The following is a 15753-nucleotide window of genomic DNA, read 5'->3' on the forward strand; positions in this document are numbered from 1 at the left end:
GGGATCACAGGTGTGAGCCACCATGCCCAGCCTAATTTTTATTTTTTTGAAGCAGAGTTTTGCTGTGTCGCCCAGGTTAGAGTGCAGTGGTGCGATCTCTGCTCACTGCAGCCTCTGCCTCCCAGGTTCAAGCAATTCTCCCACCTCAGCTTCCTAAGTAGCTGGGATTAGAGGCACCTGCCACCACGCCTGGTTAATTTTTTGTATTTTTAGTAGAGATGGGGTTTCACCGTGTTGTCCAGGCTTCTCTTGAACACCTGACCCCAAGTGGTCTGCTCACCTCAGCCTTCCACAGTGCTGAGATTACAGGTGTGAGCCTCCATACCTGGCCTAATTTTTAACTTTTATAATGATGACTGTATTATTATCCGCAAGGATAATAGATTAAGGAATTTCCTCCTTCCTGTTTGCAGTATGCGCTTGTTAATCTCACCCCAGCAATAGCCTTTTACTTTATCCATTAGTTCTAGTCTCCAGCTTCTTCTTTTAAAGAAGTATTTGGGCTGGGCACAGTGGCTTATGCCTGTAATTCCAGCACTTTGGGAGGCCAACGTGCACAGATCACGAGGTCAGGAGATCGAGGCCATGCTGGCCAACATGGTGAAACCTCATCTCTACTAAAAATACAAAAATTAGCTGTGTGTGGCAGTGTGTGCCTGTAATCTCTGCTACTCTGGAGGCTGAGGCAGGAGAATCACTTGAACCTGGGAGATGATATTGGGGGACAATCAGAGATGGGAGAGACTGAATAGAGCTCAAGTAAGCCTTTATTAAGGTGATCACCTGGCTTAGTAGGACTAGCATCAACAAAAGTCTGAGCCCTACACAAAGAAAGCAGCCACCTTTTAAGCAGTCAGTGGCCAGGAGCTACATGATATAGGAAGTATACTTACAGAAGTGAGAGCAAAGGCAGTTGATCAGTGTTTTACATTTATCTATACTACATTTTCCACATCCTTGGGAAACTATGTTTCTGTAACATATGCTTATCAACCTTGTAACTTTGCAGCTGTGCTAGGGAGATGAAGCGGGAACTCGCGGGAACTCACTGAGCCTCAAGGAATATGAAACTGGCAAGTACGGACAAGGCTCACTGAGCACAGAAGGAAAAACAGGCAGTTAGTATTCTTCTCTAACTTAGACTATGGGGTAGGGAGGGGGGCTACACTACACTTAGCTTTTGAAGGAAAAAGTAAAAATTTCTTGATCTTTGATTATACTTGTAAAATTCATGAATCCCTTCTTCATCCCCTATCGGTGGAAACCAGACCCTAATAATTCAACATGGGTTCTTTTCTATTTTCCCTAAGTGTTGGCCAGTCTGAGAAATAAAGGGAAAGAGTACAAAAGAAAGAAATTTTAAAGCTGGGTGTCCGAGGGAGACATCATATGTCACCAGGTTCCGTGATGCCCCTCAAGCCGCAAAACCAGCAAGTTTTTATTAGTGATTTTCAACTCCCTGGGTGGGAGGGAGTGTACGAATAGGGTGTGGGTCACAGAGATCAAATGCTTCACAAGGCAATAAAATATCACAAGGCAAATGGGTACAAAGCAAGATCACAGGACTAGGGCAAAATTAAAATTGCCAATGAAGTTTCAGGCACACATTTTCATTGGTAACATCTTATCAGGAGACAGGGTTTGAGAGCAGACAACCGGTCTGACTAAAATTTACTAGGCAGGAATTTCCTCATCCTAATAGGCCTGGGAGTGCTACAGGAGACCAGGGCTTATTTCATCCCTTATCTGCAACTGTATAAGATAGACATTCCCAGAGCGGCCATTTGAGAGACCTCCCCCTAGGAATGCATTCTCTTTCTCAGGGCTGTTCCTTGCTGAGAAAAAGAATTCAGCAATATTTCTCCTGTTTGCTTTTGTAAGAAGAGATATATGGCTCTGTTCCACCCGGCTCTCAGGTAGTCAGACCTGATGGTTATCTCCCTTGTTCCCTGAACATCGCTGTTATCCTGTTCTTTTTTTAAGGTACCCAGATTTCATATTGTTTAAACACAAATACTTTATGAACAATTTGTGCAGTTAACACAATCATCACAGGGTCCCGAGGCGACATACATCCTCAGCTTACAAAGATGATGGAATTAAGAGAGTAAAGACAGGCATAGGAAATCACAAAAGTATTGATTGGGGAAGTGATAAATGTCCATGAAATCTTCACAATTCATGTTCAGAGATTGCAGTAAAGATGGGTGTAGGAAATTATAAAAGTATTAATTTGGGGAACTAATAAATGTCCATGAAATCTTCATAATTTATGTTCTTCTGCCATGGCTTCAGCCAGTCCCTCCATTCGGGGTCCCTGACTTCCTGCAACAATCCCCCACCTTTGGTGCTCACCATAAATGTAGATTAATAAAAATCACCACAGTCATTTATCTCTTCCTCTGTAGGCTCATATTCTTCTGGGGGGACTGGTTGGTATTTTTGTAATGCCATTATTTTGGTGGTAGTTGTTTGGTCCACTATTGCTTCAATAGTAGACTGCATGCTTCTGATAAGGAGAGGTAAAAGACAAGGCAGTATTAGACATTCTCCTACTATAGTTATAAAACCAATTATCAAGGTTTTAGAGCCTCCAAACCATGAGAACCATCCTCTAAAAAGTGAGTTTGGGCTCTACCTGGACCAAATCTGGACTGGGACATGGGCTAACTTCCACATTCTAACAGTAATTTCCATAATAGCTCTTCCGTTATCATTGATTTGTAAGCAACAGTTGGCCAAATTAAACCTGCCACAAACTCCTCCTTCTGAGGCTAGGAGGTAGTCCAATGCTAGCCTATTTTGGCATATAGCATCCCTCATTTGAGTGGTCTGTATGGCTAAGAGATTCAAGGCTCAGACTGTTTCATTGACTATGATTTCTAGTACTGCTTGCAATCTTATAATTTGGTTTAACACGTAAATAGGGGTGTGGTAGCCCCATGATCCATCTTGGGCCCATGTAGCTGGCCCATAGTATTCGATAATTCTTTCAGGAGGCCATTCTTTATCTTCCAGCTACCTATCTCAATGTCTTTCTTTATGTTTGTGCTTATCTTTTCCACAGTACTTATCTGAGTAAAGACATTTCTTTTGGTCTTTTTTCTTTCTTCATCGCAGACTGGGTAACTAAAATCTTCCCCTTGTTTCAGTGGGAGCAAGAAGAAGGATGGCCTTATTGTCCCTAACACACAGGCTCCAGTACACTTCTTGGGCAATAGTTAATAGGCTTTTGTCCCACAGATCCCATATAGTCCTGTCAGTGCTTTCCAAACATTTGGAGTGTTTAGTTGATACCACAACTGATTTAGTGCTGGAAACTGAGAGAGTGTTAAAATATGGTACAGAGAAATTGTCTATAAAGCTTCTCCAGTGGGTCTTGTTCTTAGACGCTTAAAAATATTGCTGACCTAAACAAGTCATATCTCCTACTTGAATTTGAAAGTCTTTTCCCCATTGTGCTATGCAGTATCTTCCAATGATAGGAGTTTTTAATAGCCAGACACCTGGGCTTGAATTGAACCTTGTAACAGATTCTGGTATGGTAAAGTTATCTTGTGGCATTAGTTCTCTAGCCTCCTGGGGCCATTGGTCACCTATACTGATACCTCCACATACATAACATGAGGTGACTCCAAGATTAGTAGCAATATTTTCAGCTAGCTGAGTGAATAGGTTCTTGGCTGACATTGGTGGAATCTGAACTTTTGGCTCCTTGGGGTTAAAACGTTTATTGAAGGATTTGAAAAATCTGAACTGTGACATTGGACTGACTTGAGCTTGGCTCGCTGTGTCTTTTTAACAATGATTAACGGAACACCTAGATTTGCTCCTTCTCGAGCAAAGCTTAGCTCTCCTTGGTATTCTTTAGTCCAAAAAGCCATGTTTGGATTTAATATGGTCAGATTAAGGGGGTTGCATATTTTAGTCGCACAACCAATCTTTGCTTCTTGGTTGGTTAGCAGAGCTACTCTCCCTGCATAAAGGCATTGGCTGAACTCATATGTGGTCCATTGAATGTTACAATCAGGACATTCTTCTTCTAGTTTTCCTGTTATGATCTTAGCAGTCTTGCTGCTGACTCTTTCTTTTCCTAAGTTCTTGCAGCCTACTCCTAGATTGTTTGGGTTGCTGAGATGTGCAGCCTGACAGGCATCAAAATATATAGAAACAGATTATTTATGTAAATAAGGGAATACCTGTGTTTTGCTTATGAGTTACCCAGTTCTAACGTCTTTAGGATTGGTATATGAAGGTAATAAAAGTTTCCCTATTTGAATTTCAAACTAGAAGTCATAGGGTAGGAGGCCTGGATTATAACATACTTGAGGTTACCTATTTCCTGAGTTACAGATGGAGAAGCTGGTTTGATTATAAACACATGTCCCCAGGGGAGTTCCTGTACACTCATAATAAGTTTGATATAACAGGGTTTTAGTTATACCTTTACTAGCATACAATGATGACAGTTATCTTGGTTTCCTCCCGTGCCTGTTAACATTATTGTCATTAGTGCGATTAAGTTTATACTATGCATGGGCATCCTCCCTGGCAACAAGTTTGATAGCAATTACAAAGATAGCATAACAGCAAGACAATCAGTATAAGCAATAGTATAACTACACTTGCAAATTCAATCTATATTTACTTATCTAGTGCTGGCTTCCTTAGGCTTTGGCCGTGCATAGACTAGTTAGCTTCCTGTTGTGTGACTAGAGCAGGGCTTGACTTTTCCTTAAGCTTCAGCCATGCATAGACTAGTCACCTTCCAGTTGTATGACTAGAGCAGGGTTTGACATTTCCTTAAGCTTCAACTGTACATTGACCGACCAGCCTCCAGTGTGGTCAGAGCAGGGCAGTTGTCTTTTCCTGCTGTGCCTTGGTTCCTCTGCAAGATCAGTTGAGTTGGATGATCTGGATCTTGCTGACTCATCCACTGGTCTTGAACTAAGGCTGCAGGTTTCAGTCGGCTGTGATGGATCCAAGGTGTAATACCTGCAACTTTAACAGCGGTAGGGGTAGACATGGTCACAATATTGGGGCCATCCCATAAGGGCCTGAGGGTTGTAGGATTCCAGCGTTTAACCCATACAGGGTCCCCAGGTTGAAAGGGATGTATTGCATCTGTAAGGCTAACAGGTATTCTTTCTCTTACCCACCCTTTTACTTCTTGCATTACCTCATTACCTAATGCTTGCATTTGTCTTCTTAGGGTCAGTTCTCCAATTTGCTTTAAATCTCCTTTTACTTGAGATATAAGTAGGGATAGTGGGCTGTACACTATCTCAGAGGGTGAATACCCAGGTAATTTTGTAGTGGTACACCTGACTCGGAGAAGGACCATGGGCAATACCTGGTCCCACCTTAAATGAGCCTCTTGGCAAAACTTCTTCAACAGTTGTTTCAGTGTCTGGTTCATCCTTTCAACCTTTCCAGATCTTCGTAGGTGATAGGCTGTATGCATTTAATTTTTAACATCTGAGTTAGTTGCTGTACTACTTCTGCCACAAAAGCTGGTCCATTGTCTGAACCTAAGTTTAGAGGAAGTCCAAATCTAGGAATAATGTCTTTTAATAATATCCTGGTTACTTCTCATGTCTTTTCTGTCCTGATGGTGAATGCCTCGACTCACCCTGAAAAGTGCAGACAAACACTAACATGTACTGATAGTCTCCAGCCTGAGGCAGTTCAGTAAAGTCTACAAGTAGGTTTTCACTTGGCACCACTCCTGTTTTCTGAATTCCTGGAGGCCAAGTAGGCCCTTGCCTTGGGTTATTCTGGGCACAAGTAACACGCTGCTCACAGACGGCTCGAGTGATGGCAGTTAAGCGTGGCACACAGAAATACTGCCCTATGAGAATCTCTAAAGCTGTTTTCCCCATGTGTGTTCCTTGGTGAAACTGCTCTATAAGTCAAGAGGCAATGGCTTCTGGAATGGCAAGCCTCCCGTCTGAAAACTTCCACCAGCCTCCTTTCTGATATCTCCTGTTTTCCTGCCACAAACCACATCTTCTTGTTGGATGAGTAGTTAGGAGTGCCTGCAAAGGGAAGCTGTAATAAACGGCATGGCATAAGTCTCTTCTGTCTTTGTTTTTTCTGTTATTGAAGCCTATTTTGCTTACTTGTCTGCTTTTCTGTTTCCTGTAGCCTTAACACTTCCTCCTGTTTGATGTCCTTTACAGTGGATGACTGCTACTTCCTTTGGAGCCTTTACAGCCTCTAGGAGCTGCTCTATTACCTTTTTGTTCTTTATTTCTTTTCCTTCAGTAGTTAACAGTCCTCTTTCATTGTAAATGGTTCTATGAGCATGCAAGGTGGCAAAAGCATATCTTAAGTCAGTATAGATATTCACTGACTTTCCCTTCACTAGAAATAGTTTCTTGTGAGAGCTATTAGTTCTGCCTTCTGCGCTGAGGTTCCTACCTGCAGGGGGCGGGCTTCGGCCACCGAGTTTAATATGACTGAGGCATACCTGGCCTTTCTGTCCTCAAATATGAAGCTGCTTCCATCAGTAAAATATTCAACATCTGGGTTTTTTAAGGGTTGATCCTTTAAGTCTTTCTGGCTTGAAAAGACCTCAATCACTGTTTCTACACAGCAGTGGTACCCTGGGGCACACAACAGGGGCTTTCCATGTTCTGCACACAAAGTGCTGGGATTACAGGCATGAGCTACCATGCCTGGCCATATTTGCATTTCTTTCAATTATCATAATGGACTTTAAAAGTTTTGCTGGAATGGACCTGCTTATTTTTCTCTATTATAAAATGTAACTGATACTAAATTTATAGTTTCTGTCTTTGGCATCACATCCCCCCCCCCCTTTTTTTTGAGACAAAGTCTCACTTTGTTACCCAGGCTGGAGTGCAGTGGTGCCATGATAGCTTACTGCAACCCAGGGCTCAAGTGATCGTCCAACCTCAGCCTCCTAAGTACCTGGAATCACAGGCACCTGCCTACATGCCTGGCTAATTGTTATTTTTAATTTTTGTAGAGATGGGGGTCCCACTATAGTGCCCAGGCTGGTCTTGAACTCGGAGGATCAAGTGGTCCTCCTGCCTCCGCCTCCCAAAGTGCTAGAATTACAGGTGTGGACCACTGTGCCTGGCCCACATGCCAATTTTCAAAAATTTATACTCGTTTAGTGGTTTAAATGTTTCAATATTGTACACGTTAATTTTATCACGTGTGATCTATGTATATCTCTATATTCCAAATTTGTTCAGAACGACATGCTCTTTGGAATACTCCATTCTTTCCCTCACTGTTTTGAAATGCTGTATTTACTACATATTAAAGAACACTCTTAATCATGGTATCTTATTTCCATGGAGCAGGTGCCAAACTACTTTGAATAGAGCAATATTATATGTATAGATAGATACAGCTACATATAGCTATTTCTCAGGCATTTTTTCCTGCTTTTTAAAACGTATACTGGCTGTTCATTTAGGTTTTTACTTACTGTGGATAAAGTTGGGAATGCTTTTGTAAAGTACACAATGCACTAAAGATCAAAGAGAAAAAATACAAAAATTTGTTGATGTTCTTTTAGGAATTTTGTCTTCCTAAGAAAGGTACAGAGAGACTAAATGTATTTCCATATAGTCAAGCAATTTTAATGTCACAGAGGAAATCATATGTGACATTTATTTTCTTCTTCTAGATTATGTCTATTTTCTCACTGAGCTACAATTCCCGTTTATTGCTTTAACGATTTTGATGAAGTAGCTTTCCTGAGGCACCTCCCCCTTCCCCCCTCCCCCCAAAGAATCGCAGATAGTGTCAAAGTCTTTTAAACTGTATCGAGAAGATCTGCTTCCTAACATTTAACGTGAAACTGACACGCAGCTGTCCCTTCCTTGACGCGTCTGTGTCTGAACTGCACACTCACTGCACACAGACCTCCCTTCAGTGCATCCCTTTGGGGCGCCCCGGGAGAGCCAGGGCTGCGGGCAGCTCCCGCACCAATTCAGACCGCATCCGCTCACTGCCTAGCGGGGGCACCTCTCCGCCAATCCTGAAGGGCTGCTCCCGCGGCCTCACGGGAAAGTTAGTTTCCAGGTTGGGCGCCTACAGCGCCAGGCTTTGCGCGTGGGCTCTGCGCATGCCTGGTCCGCCGGTTACCCCTTCAGCGAGTCTGCGTTTCAGCCTTTCCTTTTGTTTGTCTCAGGTTTTGCGTGGGAGGCGGTCCCGGGATTTCAAGGGTCTGTGCGCTCTTCTATGGCTAATGCAACCGGATGAGGGAGCGGGGTAAGCCTAGGCGGGTTGGGCAGGGAGGGAGAGGGTGCCCCGCGCGACTCTGGGGGCGGGCGGCAGGGGACCAGTGCCAGGTGGTGGCCAGGCGTCCCGGGGACCTCACAGGGGAAGCCGGGGAGGGCAGGGCTGCAGCACGTCTGCCATGACGCTAGGCCGGTTCGTCAAAGGCGCAGCCTCTGTACGGAGCGGGCTTCGCGGCGTGTGTTGCCCAGTTTGTGGGGGCCAGAGGAGGGCATGTGCGCTTGCGCGATCCGCAAGGGATCCGCGCGCTGAGCCTTGCGGGAGGGGCAGTTTTCTGGTCTAGCGTGTGAGCGTGTGTTAGGGCGGCGCGGTACCTGGGTGGGGAAGGGCGGGTGCAGTCGCCCCAGCGCCCCCCTGACCTACGGACTCCCTTCCTAGTTCTGCATTCATCCTCTTTAAGTTCCGAACTGCCCTCCAGTCATGTCCATCACTGCATCTTGGTATTTGCTGTTCCTCTGTCCTGATTTGATCTTGCCCTCAGGAAGGATCTTAAAGAATTAACGTAATTTCGGTCTGGCTGGGTGGCTGTCTCCTGTAATCCCAGCATTTTGGGAGGCCGAGGCCGGTGGATCACCTGAAGTCAGGAATTCGAGACCAGCCTGACCAACGTGGCAAAACCCCTTCTCTACTAAAAAAATAGGAAAAGTAGCCATACGTGATGGCTCATGCCTATAATCCCAGCTAGTGAGGTGGAGAATTGCTTGAACCCGGGAGGCGGAGGTTGCAGGTAGCCGAGAACGCACCATTGCACTCCAGACTGGGCACCAAGAGCAAAACGCTGTCTTGCAAAAAAAAAAACAAACAAAACCTAATTTTGCCTCATTTGTTAGAAGAAAAATAATTTTTTTTTGGTTTTTTTTGTTTGTCAAGGTTATTGACTTGTTCAGGATCACAGTTAGTAGGGAAGACTAAGTCACATCTGACCCCTAAGCCAGTAGTCTACTTTTCCATACACGTCAAAGCAAGTTTAAAATATCCCTTTGAGAAATAGCAACAAAGTTAGATGAAGAAATTAAAATTTTTTCTTTGAAGCACTGCTGCTTATGGCTTTCTGTGGAGTCACTCACCAGAGGTTAACATTACTGGGAAAATCAATAGCTTAGTCCTATTTTTTATAATGGTTTTAGTGTTAATGTTCCTTCATTAAATATATTGTTAACTTGTTTGGCCAATATTATCATTATACATTTTTTGTGAACACCGAGGGAGACTGAAATCCTTAGGAAGCAAATATTTACTTTCACCCAGTGAAAAATCTTGTGCCCAAGAGCTGCATAATTATGTTGGAGTTATATTAGGGTGATCTTTCACCATTTCTACCGCCTATTCCGAAGTGTCAGAGAACATTGATATTTTCCCAGGGGGAGCATTATACCTAGTGGGTGTGTATAGCTTCTTAGGGCAGAAGAATCTGGGAGTTGCCAGGCAGGCCAAATCTTTCATGACCCCGTTTCTCTTTTTCTGACTCAGCTGTATCTTCAGAGTTGTCTCCATCTTTTCAAGAACAGAACAAAATGAACAAGGTAAGTTATTTATTAATTCTCTATTTTGCAGTGGACTTTGTGAAATTTTTAAGAGTCAATAGGGTTTTTTGTTGTTGTTGTTGGTTTTTGTTGTTTTTTTTGTGAGACAGAGTCTCGCTCGCTCTGTCACCCAGGCTGGAGTGCAGTGTCCCCATCTCGGTTCACTGCTACCTTGCAACCTCTGCCTCCCGGGTTCAAGCACTTCTCCTGCCTCAGCCTCCTGGGTAGCTGAGACTACAGGCGCACGCTGCCATGCCTGGCAAATTTTTTGCATTTTATTAGAGACGGGTTTTACCATGTTGCCCAGGCTGGTCATGAACTCCTGAGCTCAGTCAATCCTAGGTCTCCCAAAGTGCTGGGATTACAAGCGAGAGCCACCGTGCCGGGCCAGGAGTTAATATGTTAAGATGAGAAATTAGTAATAGATAAAAACTGAACAGAAAATAACAGATCAGTAGCAAGGCCAAATTAGTAAGTTGAGCATAGGTTCTTATGTTTCCAACAACCGTGGCAGAAAGGAAGACACTGGATACAGACAGACTCCTCTGAAGAGACAAAGACTTCCTGACAGATGCATAGAGACCCATAGTGAATAACCTTCCAGTGATAGCCCTGAAATGAGTGCAGCCTATTGAGTCAAACTGCTTTTTTAATTTTTATTTTACACAGGTTCCGATTTTCTTTTGCATGTAGTGTTTGATCAATTAAGTTAACATGTATTTTATTTATTTATTTATTTATTTATTTATTTATTTATTGAGAAGGAGTCTTGCTCTGTCGCCTGGCTGGAGTGCAGTGGCGTGATCTTGGCTCACTGAAGCTTCTGCCTCCCGGGTGCAAGAGATTCTCTTGCCTCAGCCTCCTGAGTAACTGGGACTATAGGCATGCGCCACCACACCTGGCTAATTTTTGTATTTTTAGTAGAGATGGGGTTTCACCATGTTGGCCAGGATGGTCTTGATATCTCGACCTCGTGATCTGCCCTCCTTGGCCTCCCAAAGTGCTGAGATTACAGGCGTGAGCCAGTGTGCAGGGCCAATAAATTAAAATGTATTTAATTTTTTTTTTGATACAGAGTCTCGCTTTGTCGCCAGGTTGTAGCACAGTGGTGCGATCTCGGCTCACTGCAACCTCCGATTCCCTGGTTCAAGCGATTTTCCTGCCTCAGCCTCCTGAGTAGCTGAGATTATAGGCACACGCCACCACGCCCAGCTAATTTTTGTATTTTTAGTAGACACAGGGTTTTACCATGTTGGCCAGACTGGTCTCAGTCTCCTGACCATGTGATCCACCTGCCTCATCCTCCCAAAGTGCTGGGATTATGTATTTTAATTTTTAATGAATCTTATTTCTACACGTGTAGCAGATAGATAGAAAACCCGCTAAATTTTAAATATAGAACTTAATGAATTATTACAAATCCATGGTGCAAATAATGAATACATAGGTCAAAACAAACATTGCCAGCACTCCTGAAGCTGTCGTCTTGTCCCCCTCACAATCCCGACACCTCCCTGCTCATTCACTCATTTCCATTTAATCTGTGGCTTCAGTGGCAGAGTTTACTAGTTGTGACAGGAACCTTTTGGCCTGCAAAGCCCCAAATTTAATGTCTGATTTTTTTTTTTTTTTTTTTTTTTGGAGAGACTCTCACTGAGTCACCCAGGCTAGAGTGCAGTGATATGATCTTGGTTCACTGCAGCCCCTGCGCTCAGGGCTCAAGGGATTCTCCTGGCTAAGCCTCCCAAGTAGCTGAAATTACAGGCACGTGCCGTGACACCCAGCTAATTTTGTATTTTAATAGAGATGGGGTTTCACTTGGCCAGGCTGGTCTCGAACTCCTGGCCTCAAGTGATCCACCTGCCTTGGCCTCCCAAAGTGCTGGGATTACAGGTGTGAGCCACGGTGACTGGCCAAATATTTAATGTCTGAGTTTTTACAGAAGAAGTTTACCAATCTCTAGATTAGTTTATTAAGTTTATTTGTTGGTGTTGTGTACTATTTCAGATGACTTTTCCTGCTTTGAGGTCATGAAGATAATCTCTTTTGTCATGAAGATAATATCTTTTAAAATATTTATTGTTTTGGCATTCACATTTACGCCTCTTTCATTGGAATGAGTGTCTACTTTTGTATGAGATAGATGTCAGATTCCTTTTTTCATACGGTTAATGTAGAATTATTTTTGAAAACACCATCCTTTCCCCACTGTTTTACATTGTGATATTTGTCATCAATTATGTGTTCATATATGTCTGTGTGTTTTTTGGACTATGTTCTGTTGGTTGGTTGTGCCAGTACCACACTTGGTGAAATATCTTAGTGTCTACTAGCGGGTTTAACACATTTTTTTCTTCAGCAAGATCCTGGCTCTTCCTAGTTTCTTGCATTTCCATACAAATATTGTTAGTATTCATAAAACAACTTGCTGAGCCTTTCTTTGGGGTTGAATTGAACCTATATATAAATTTGGGAAGAACTACTTACCTTTTTTTTTGAGACAGTTTCCCAGGCTGTAGTGCAGTGGTGTGATCTCAGCTCACTGCAACCTCTACCTCCTGGGTTCAAGCGATTCTCCTGCCTCAGCCTCCCAAGGAACTGGGATTACAAGCACCCGCAACCACGCCTGGCTAATTTTTTTGTATTTTTAGTAGAGATGGGGTTTCGCCATGTTGGCCAGGCTGGTCTTGAACTCCTGACCTCAAGTGAGCCACCTCCTTGACCTCCCAAAGTACTAGGATTACAAATGCGAGCCACCGTGCCTGGCCTCCAGTTCCATTCTTGATTATTTTCTTTCCCCAGTTTTCTGACAGCCTTCTGATTTTCTCTTGATGGCTTTGAACACCCACTATATTATAAATGTCTCTGTAGTCCTTATTTCATTCTTGATCTTCATATTATGCTTCTTTTTTTTTTTTGAGTTGGAGTTTTGCTTTTGTTACCCAGGCTGGAGTGCAATGGCATCGACCTCGGCCCACTGCAATGTCTGCCTCCCAGGTTAAAGGGATTCTCCTGTCTCAGCCTCCTGAGTAGCTGGGATTACAGGTGCCGGCCACCATGCCTGGCTAATTTTTTGTATTTTTAGTAGAGATGGAGTTTTGCCATTTTGGTCAGGCTGGTCTCGAACTCTTGACCTCAGGTGATCTGCCCGCCTCGGCCTCCCAAAGTGCTGAGATTATAGGCATGAGCCACTGCGCTCAACCTATGTGTCAAATTTAATATATTTAGGACATTTCTTGCTAGAATACTGTGTCCAACCTATTTTGCCCTAACTTTCCTGGTTTACATTGTGGCTCTTTTATCTGGGCAGCTGTTCATGGGGATAGGCAGAGGAAACATTTTTTTTCTTAATGAATTGGTGACCACATTTTGTTGTTCTATGTCCTATTGTCTGTGCCCTATTTGCATCCTGGTTTCTTCTACAGTAGTTTATGTAAATGTTGTTTTATCCTTTGCCGTTCTCAGTAGAATTGGTTCTGTAAACAAAACCTGGTCACGTAATTTCAGTATATGCTCACATCTCATCTTTGGCTCTCACTTTTTCACAGCAGTGATCCCTAAAAGATACGCCCTAGAGGATATCCAGAGCAATCCAATTGGATATCTTCTCCTATGTACCCTACAGATGTTTCAAGTATAGTAGTTCCAAAATCTTTCCATTTTCTACACATCCTTATTATTGTCTCTGAATTAAAGGATTAGAACCCAGAATATGTATTGTGATGAAGAAAATGTCAGGCTCTTTTTCTACATTTTTAAATCCAAATGAGAATTAAATTAGAATTCATAATAAATGTACTGACAGTTTATTTCTGTGATTTGTAAATACAACTCTGTAGTTCACAGTAATATTCTTGAAAATGTTAAATGATCAAATACTTTGGAGACCATTGGTCTAAAATTACTCTATAACTCACTTGCTTGGCTTTTCTTCTCAAGACAGCACCAGGCCATCTCCTGTGCTGTCTGCCCTTTTGTTGATGTCTGCAGTGTGTTGCAGGCCCTCACTTTTGCTTGTGTCATCGCCCCATGCTTATAAAGAACATAACAGAGTGTTCTTTATAATTTAACCAACAGCTGTACTTCCTCATTGAAGCTCAAAGCAGAGCTAACTTTGCTCCTAACATTAGTCTATTGAGTTTGTACTTTCACGTTAGTACTTATAACATATTATCACATTTATTTTCTTACCATTCTGTGTATTCTCTGAACACAGGAAGATTTTTATTAATCTTAGTATTTCCAGCAGTGATGATAGTTCCAGGTACATTGTAGGAACTTCATTTTTTTTTGCATGAATTAATATCTTAATGCATTAATGGCAGAATATTTCTGTTATGATCTTTTTTCCCTAAAAGTATAAAGCAAAAAAATACTCTGTGAATAATAATCATGGTAAGGATTAGCCCATAGTTCTTTCTTCATGCCACCTAATTCTGAACATTTCAGGTAGAACAGAAGTTCCAGGGATCAGTGTCATTTAAAGATGTGACTGTGGGCTTCACCCAGGAGGAGTGGCAGCACCTGGACCCTAGTCAGAGGGCTCTGTATAGAGATGTGATGCTGGAGAACTACAGCAACCTTGTCTCAGTGGGTAAGGTCTGTTCACTGTATCATTCTAAATAGCATTTGTTTATTCTTTTGATTATGAAGCATATGGGCAGTCTGTATAGTTTAATGATATTTAAGGTTAGGCTTCAGGGGTCAGTGTTGATTGATCACCTCTGAGCACCAGAAGATACTTGTGTTCACCTCTCCGGTGAAAATGTTCCCCTGGCAACTTGAAGCAGCCCCAGAAGCTTCTTCCTGCTTCAAAGGCCTGAGGTCTAGACTGCTTCGTCCAAATCCTGAATTATTTCCTGTATACAGGGTATTGTGTTCACAAACCAGAGGTGATCTTCAGGCTGGAACAAGGAGAAGAGCCATGGAGACTGGAGGAAGAATTCCCAAGCCAGAGCTTTCCAGGTGAGTTAATATGTACTGCACAGATTCACATCAGGTGCTTTGTTGTTTCCCAGTAGTTAATTCAGGGATTGGCAACTTTGAAACATTTTTCAAGAACATTTCCATAGGGGTCCTAACTTCTGGAAGTGATGGAGAATACTGATTCCTAAATCAAACTTCCAGATACTACTCACAAAAAATTTCTTCTTTTTGAATCATTTTTTGAATGTTTACCATTCTTACACCTGCCAATAGTTCAGTCTTTGCCCACTTCAACTTTACTATTGTTGGTTATTTTTCTCAAAGCACTTTCAGTGTCCCATCTTAACCTCCCTTGTTTTGTGTTTATTCTGTGGTCATAATCTTTTTTTTTTTTTTTGAGACAGAGTCTTGCTCAGTCGCCCAGTCTGGAGTACAGTGGCGCGATCTCGGCTCACTGCGAGCTCCGCCTCCCGGGTTCCCGCCATTCTCCTGCCTCAGCGTCCCAAGTCGCTGGGACTACAGGCGCCCGCCGCCACACTCGGCTAATTTTTTGCATTTTTAGTAGAGACGGGGTTTCACCGTGTTAGCCAGGATGGTCTCGATCTCCTGACCTCGTGATCTACCTGCCTCGGCTTCCCAAAGTGCTGGGATTACAGGCGTGAGCCACTGCGCCCAGCACTGTGGTCATAATTTTTTATACACATTTTTAAGCTCAGCAAATAACTTTTGAGTACTTGCTGTGTGCTGAGGACAATGAAAAAATTAGGCTGGGCCGGGTGTGGTAGCTCACACCTGTAATCCCAGCACAGGTCGAGGTGGGCAGATCACTTGAGGTCAGGAGTTCGAGAACAGCCTGACCAACATAATGAAACCCCATCTGTACTAAAAATACAAAATTAGCTGGGCATGGTGGCAGGTGCCTGTAATCCCAGCTACTTGGGAGGCCGAGGCAGGAGAATCACTTGAACCCGGGAGGCAGAGGTTGCAGTGAGCTGAGATTGCGCCACTGCACTCCAGCCTGGGT

The 15753-nt window shown here is 43.1% G+C and overlaps 1 protein-coding gene across 4 annotated transcripts; it reads left to right on the forward strand.

Moving 5' to 3' along the window:
- The first annotated feature begins 7776 nt into the window (after positions 1-7776).
- On the forward strand, positions 7777-15097 carry LOC117088678 (zinc finger protein 33B-like). Of its 4 annotated transcripts, none has more exons than XM_033219882.1 (4): positions 7892-8253; positions 9751-9803; positions 14253-14397; positions 14673-15096. In XM_033219882.1, the coding sequence occupies exons 1-4, from the start codon at positions 8241-8243 to the stop codon at positions 14822-14824; spliced, it is 363 nt and encodes a 120-aa protein (XP_033075773.1). In that variant the 5' UTR covers positions 7892-8240; the 3' UTR covers positions 14825-15096. The 4 variants fall into 4 exon arrangements, with proteins under 4 accessions (XP_033075778.1, XP_033075773.1, XP_033075788.1 ...); XM_033219897.1 differs by having other exon boundaries at positions 14253-14402; positions 14673-14770; XM_033219892.1 differs by having other exon boundaries at positions 8041-8248.
- The last annotated feature ends 656 nt before the right edge of the window (positions 15098-15753 follow it).

This window comes from Trachypithecus francoisi, unplaced genomic scaffold (genome assembly GCF_009764315.1).
Source record: "Trachypithecus francoisi isolate TF-2019V2 unplaced genomic scaffold, Tfra_2.0 Contig00775, whole genome shotgun sequence".
Lineage (NCBI taxonomy): Eukaryota > Metazoa > Chordata > Mammalia > Primates > Cercopithecidae > Trachypithecus > Trachypithecus francoisi.

Excerpts from the sequence above, each read along its gene's own strand:
- LOC117088678 (XM_033219882.1), top strand. Across the intron at positions 9,804-14,252 it reads AACAGAACAAAATGAACAAG|GTAGAACAGAAGTTCCAGGG; the intron begins GTAAGTTATTTA and ends TGAACATTTCAG. Across the intron at positions 14,398-14,672 it reads CAGCAACCTTGTCTCAGTGG|GGTATTGTGTTCACAAACCA; the intron begins GTAAGGTCTGTT and ends TCCTGTATACAG.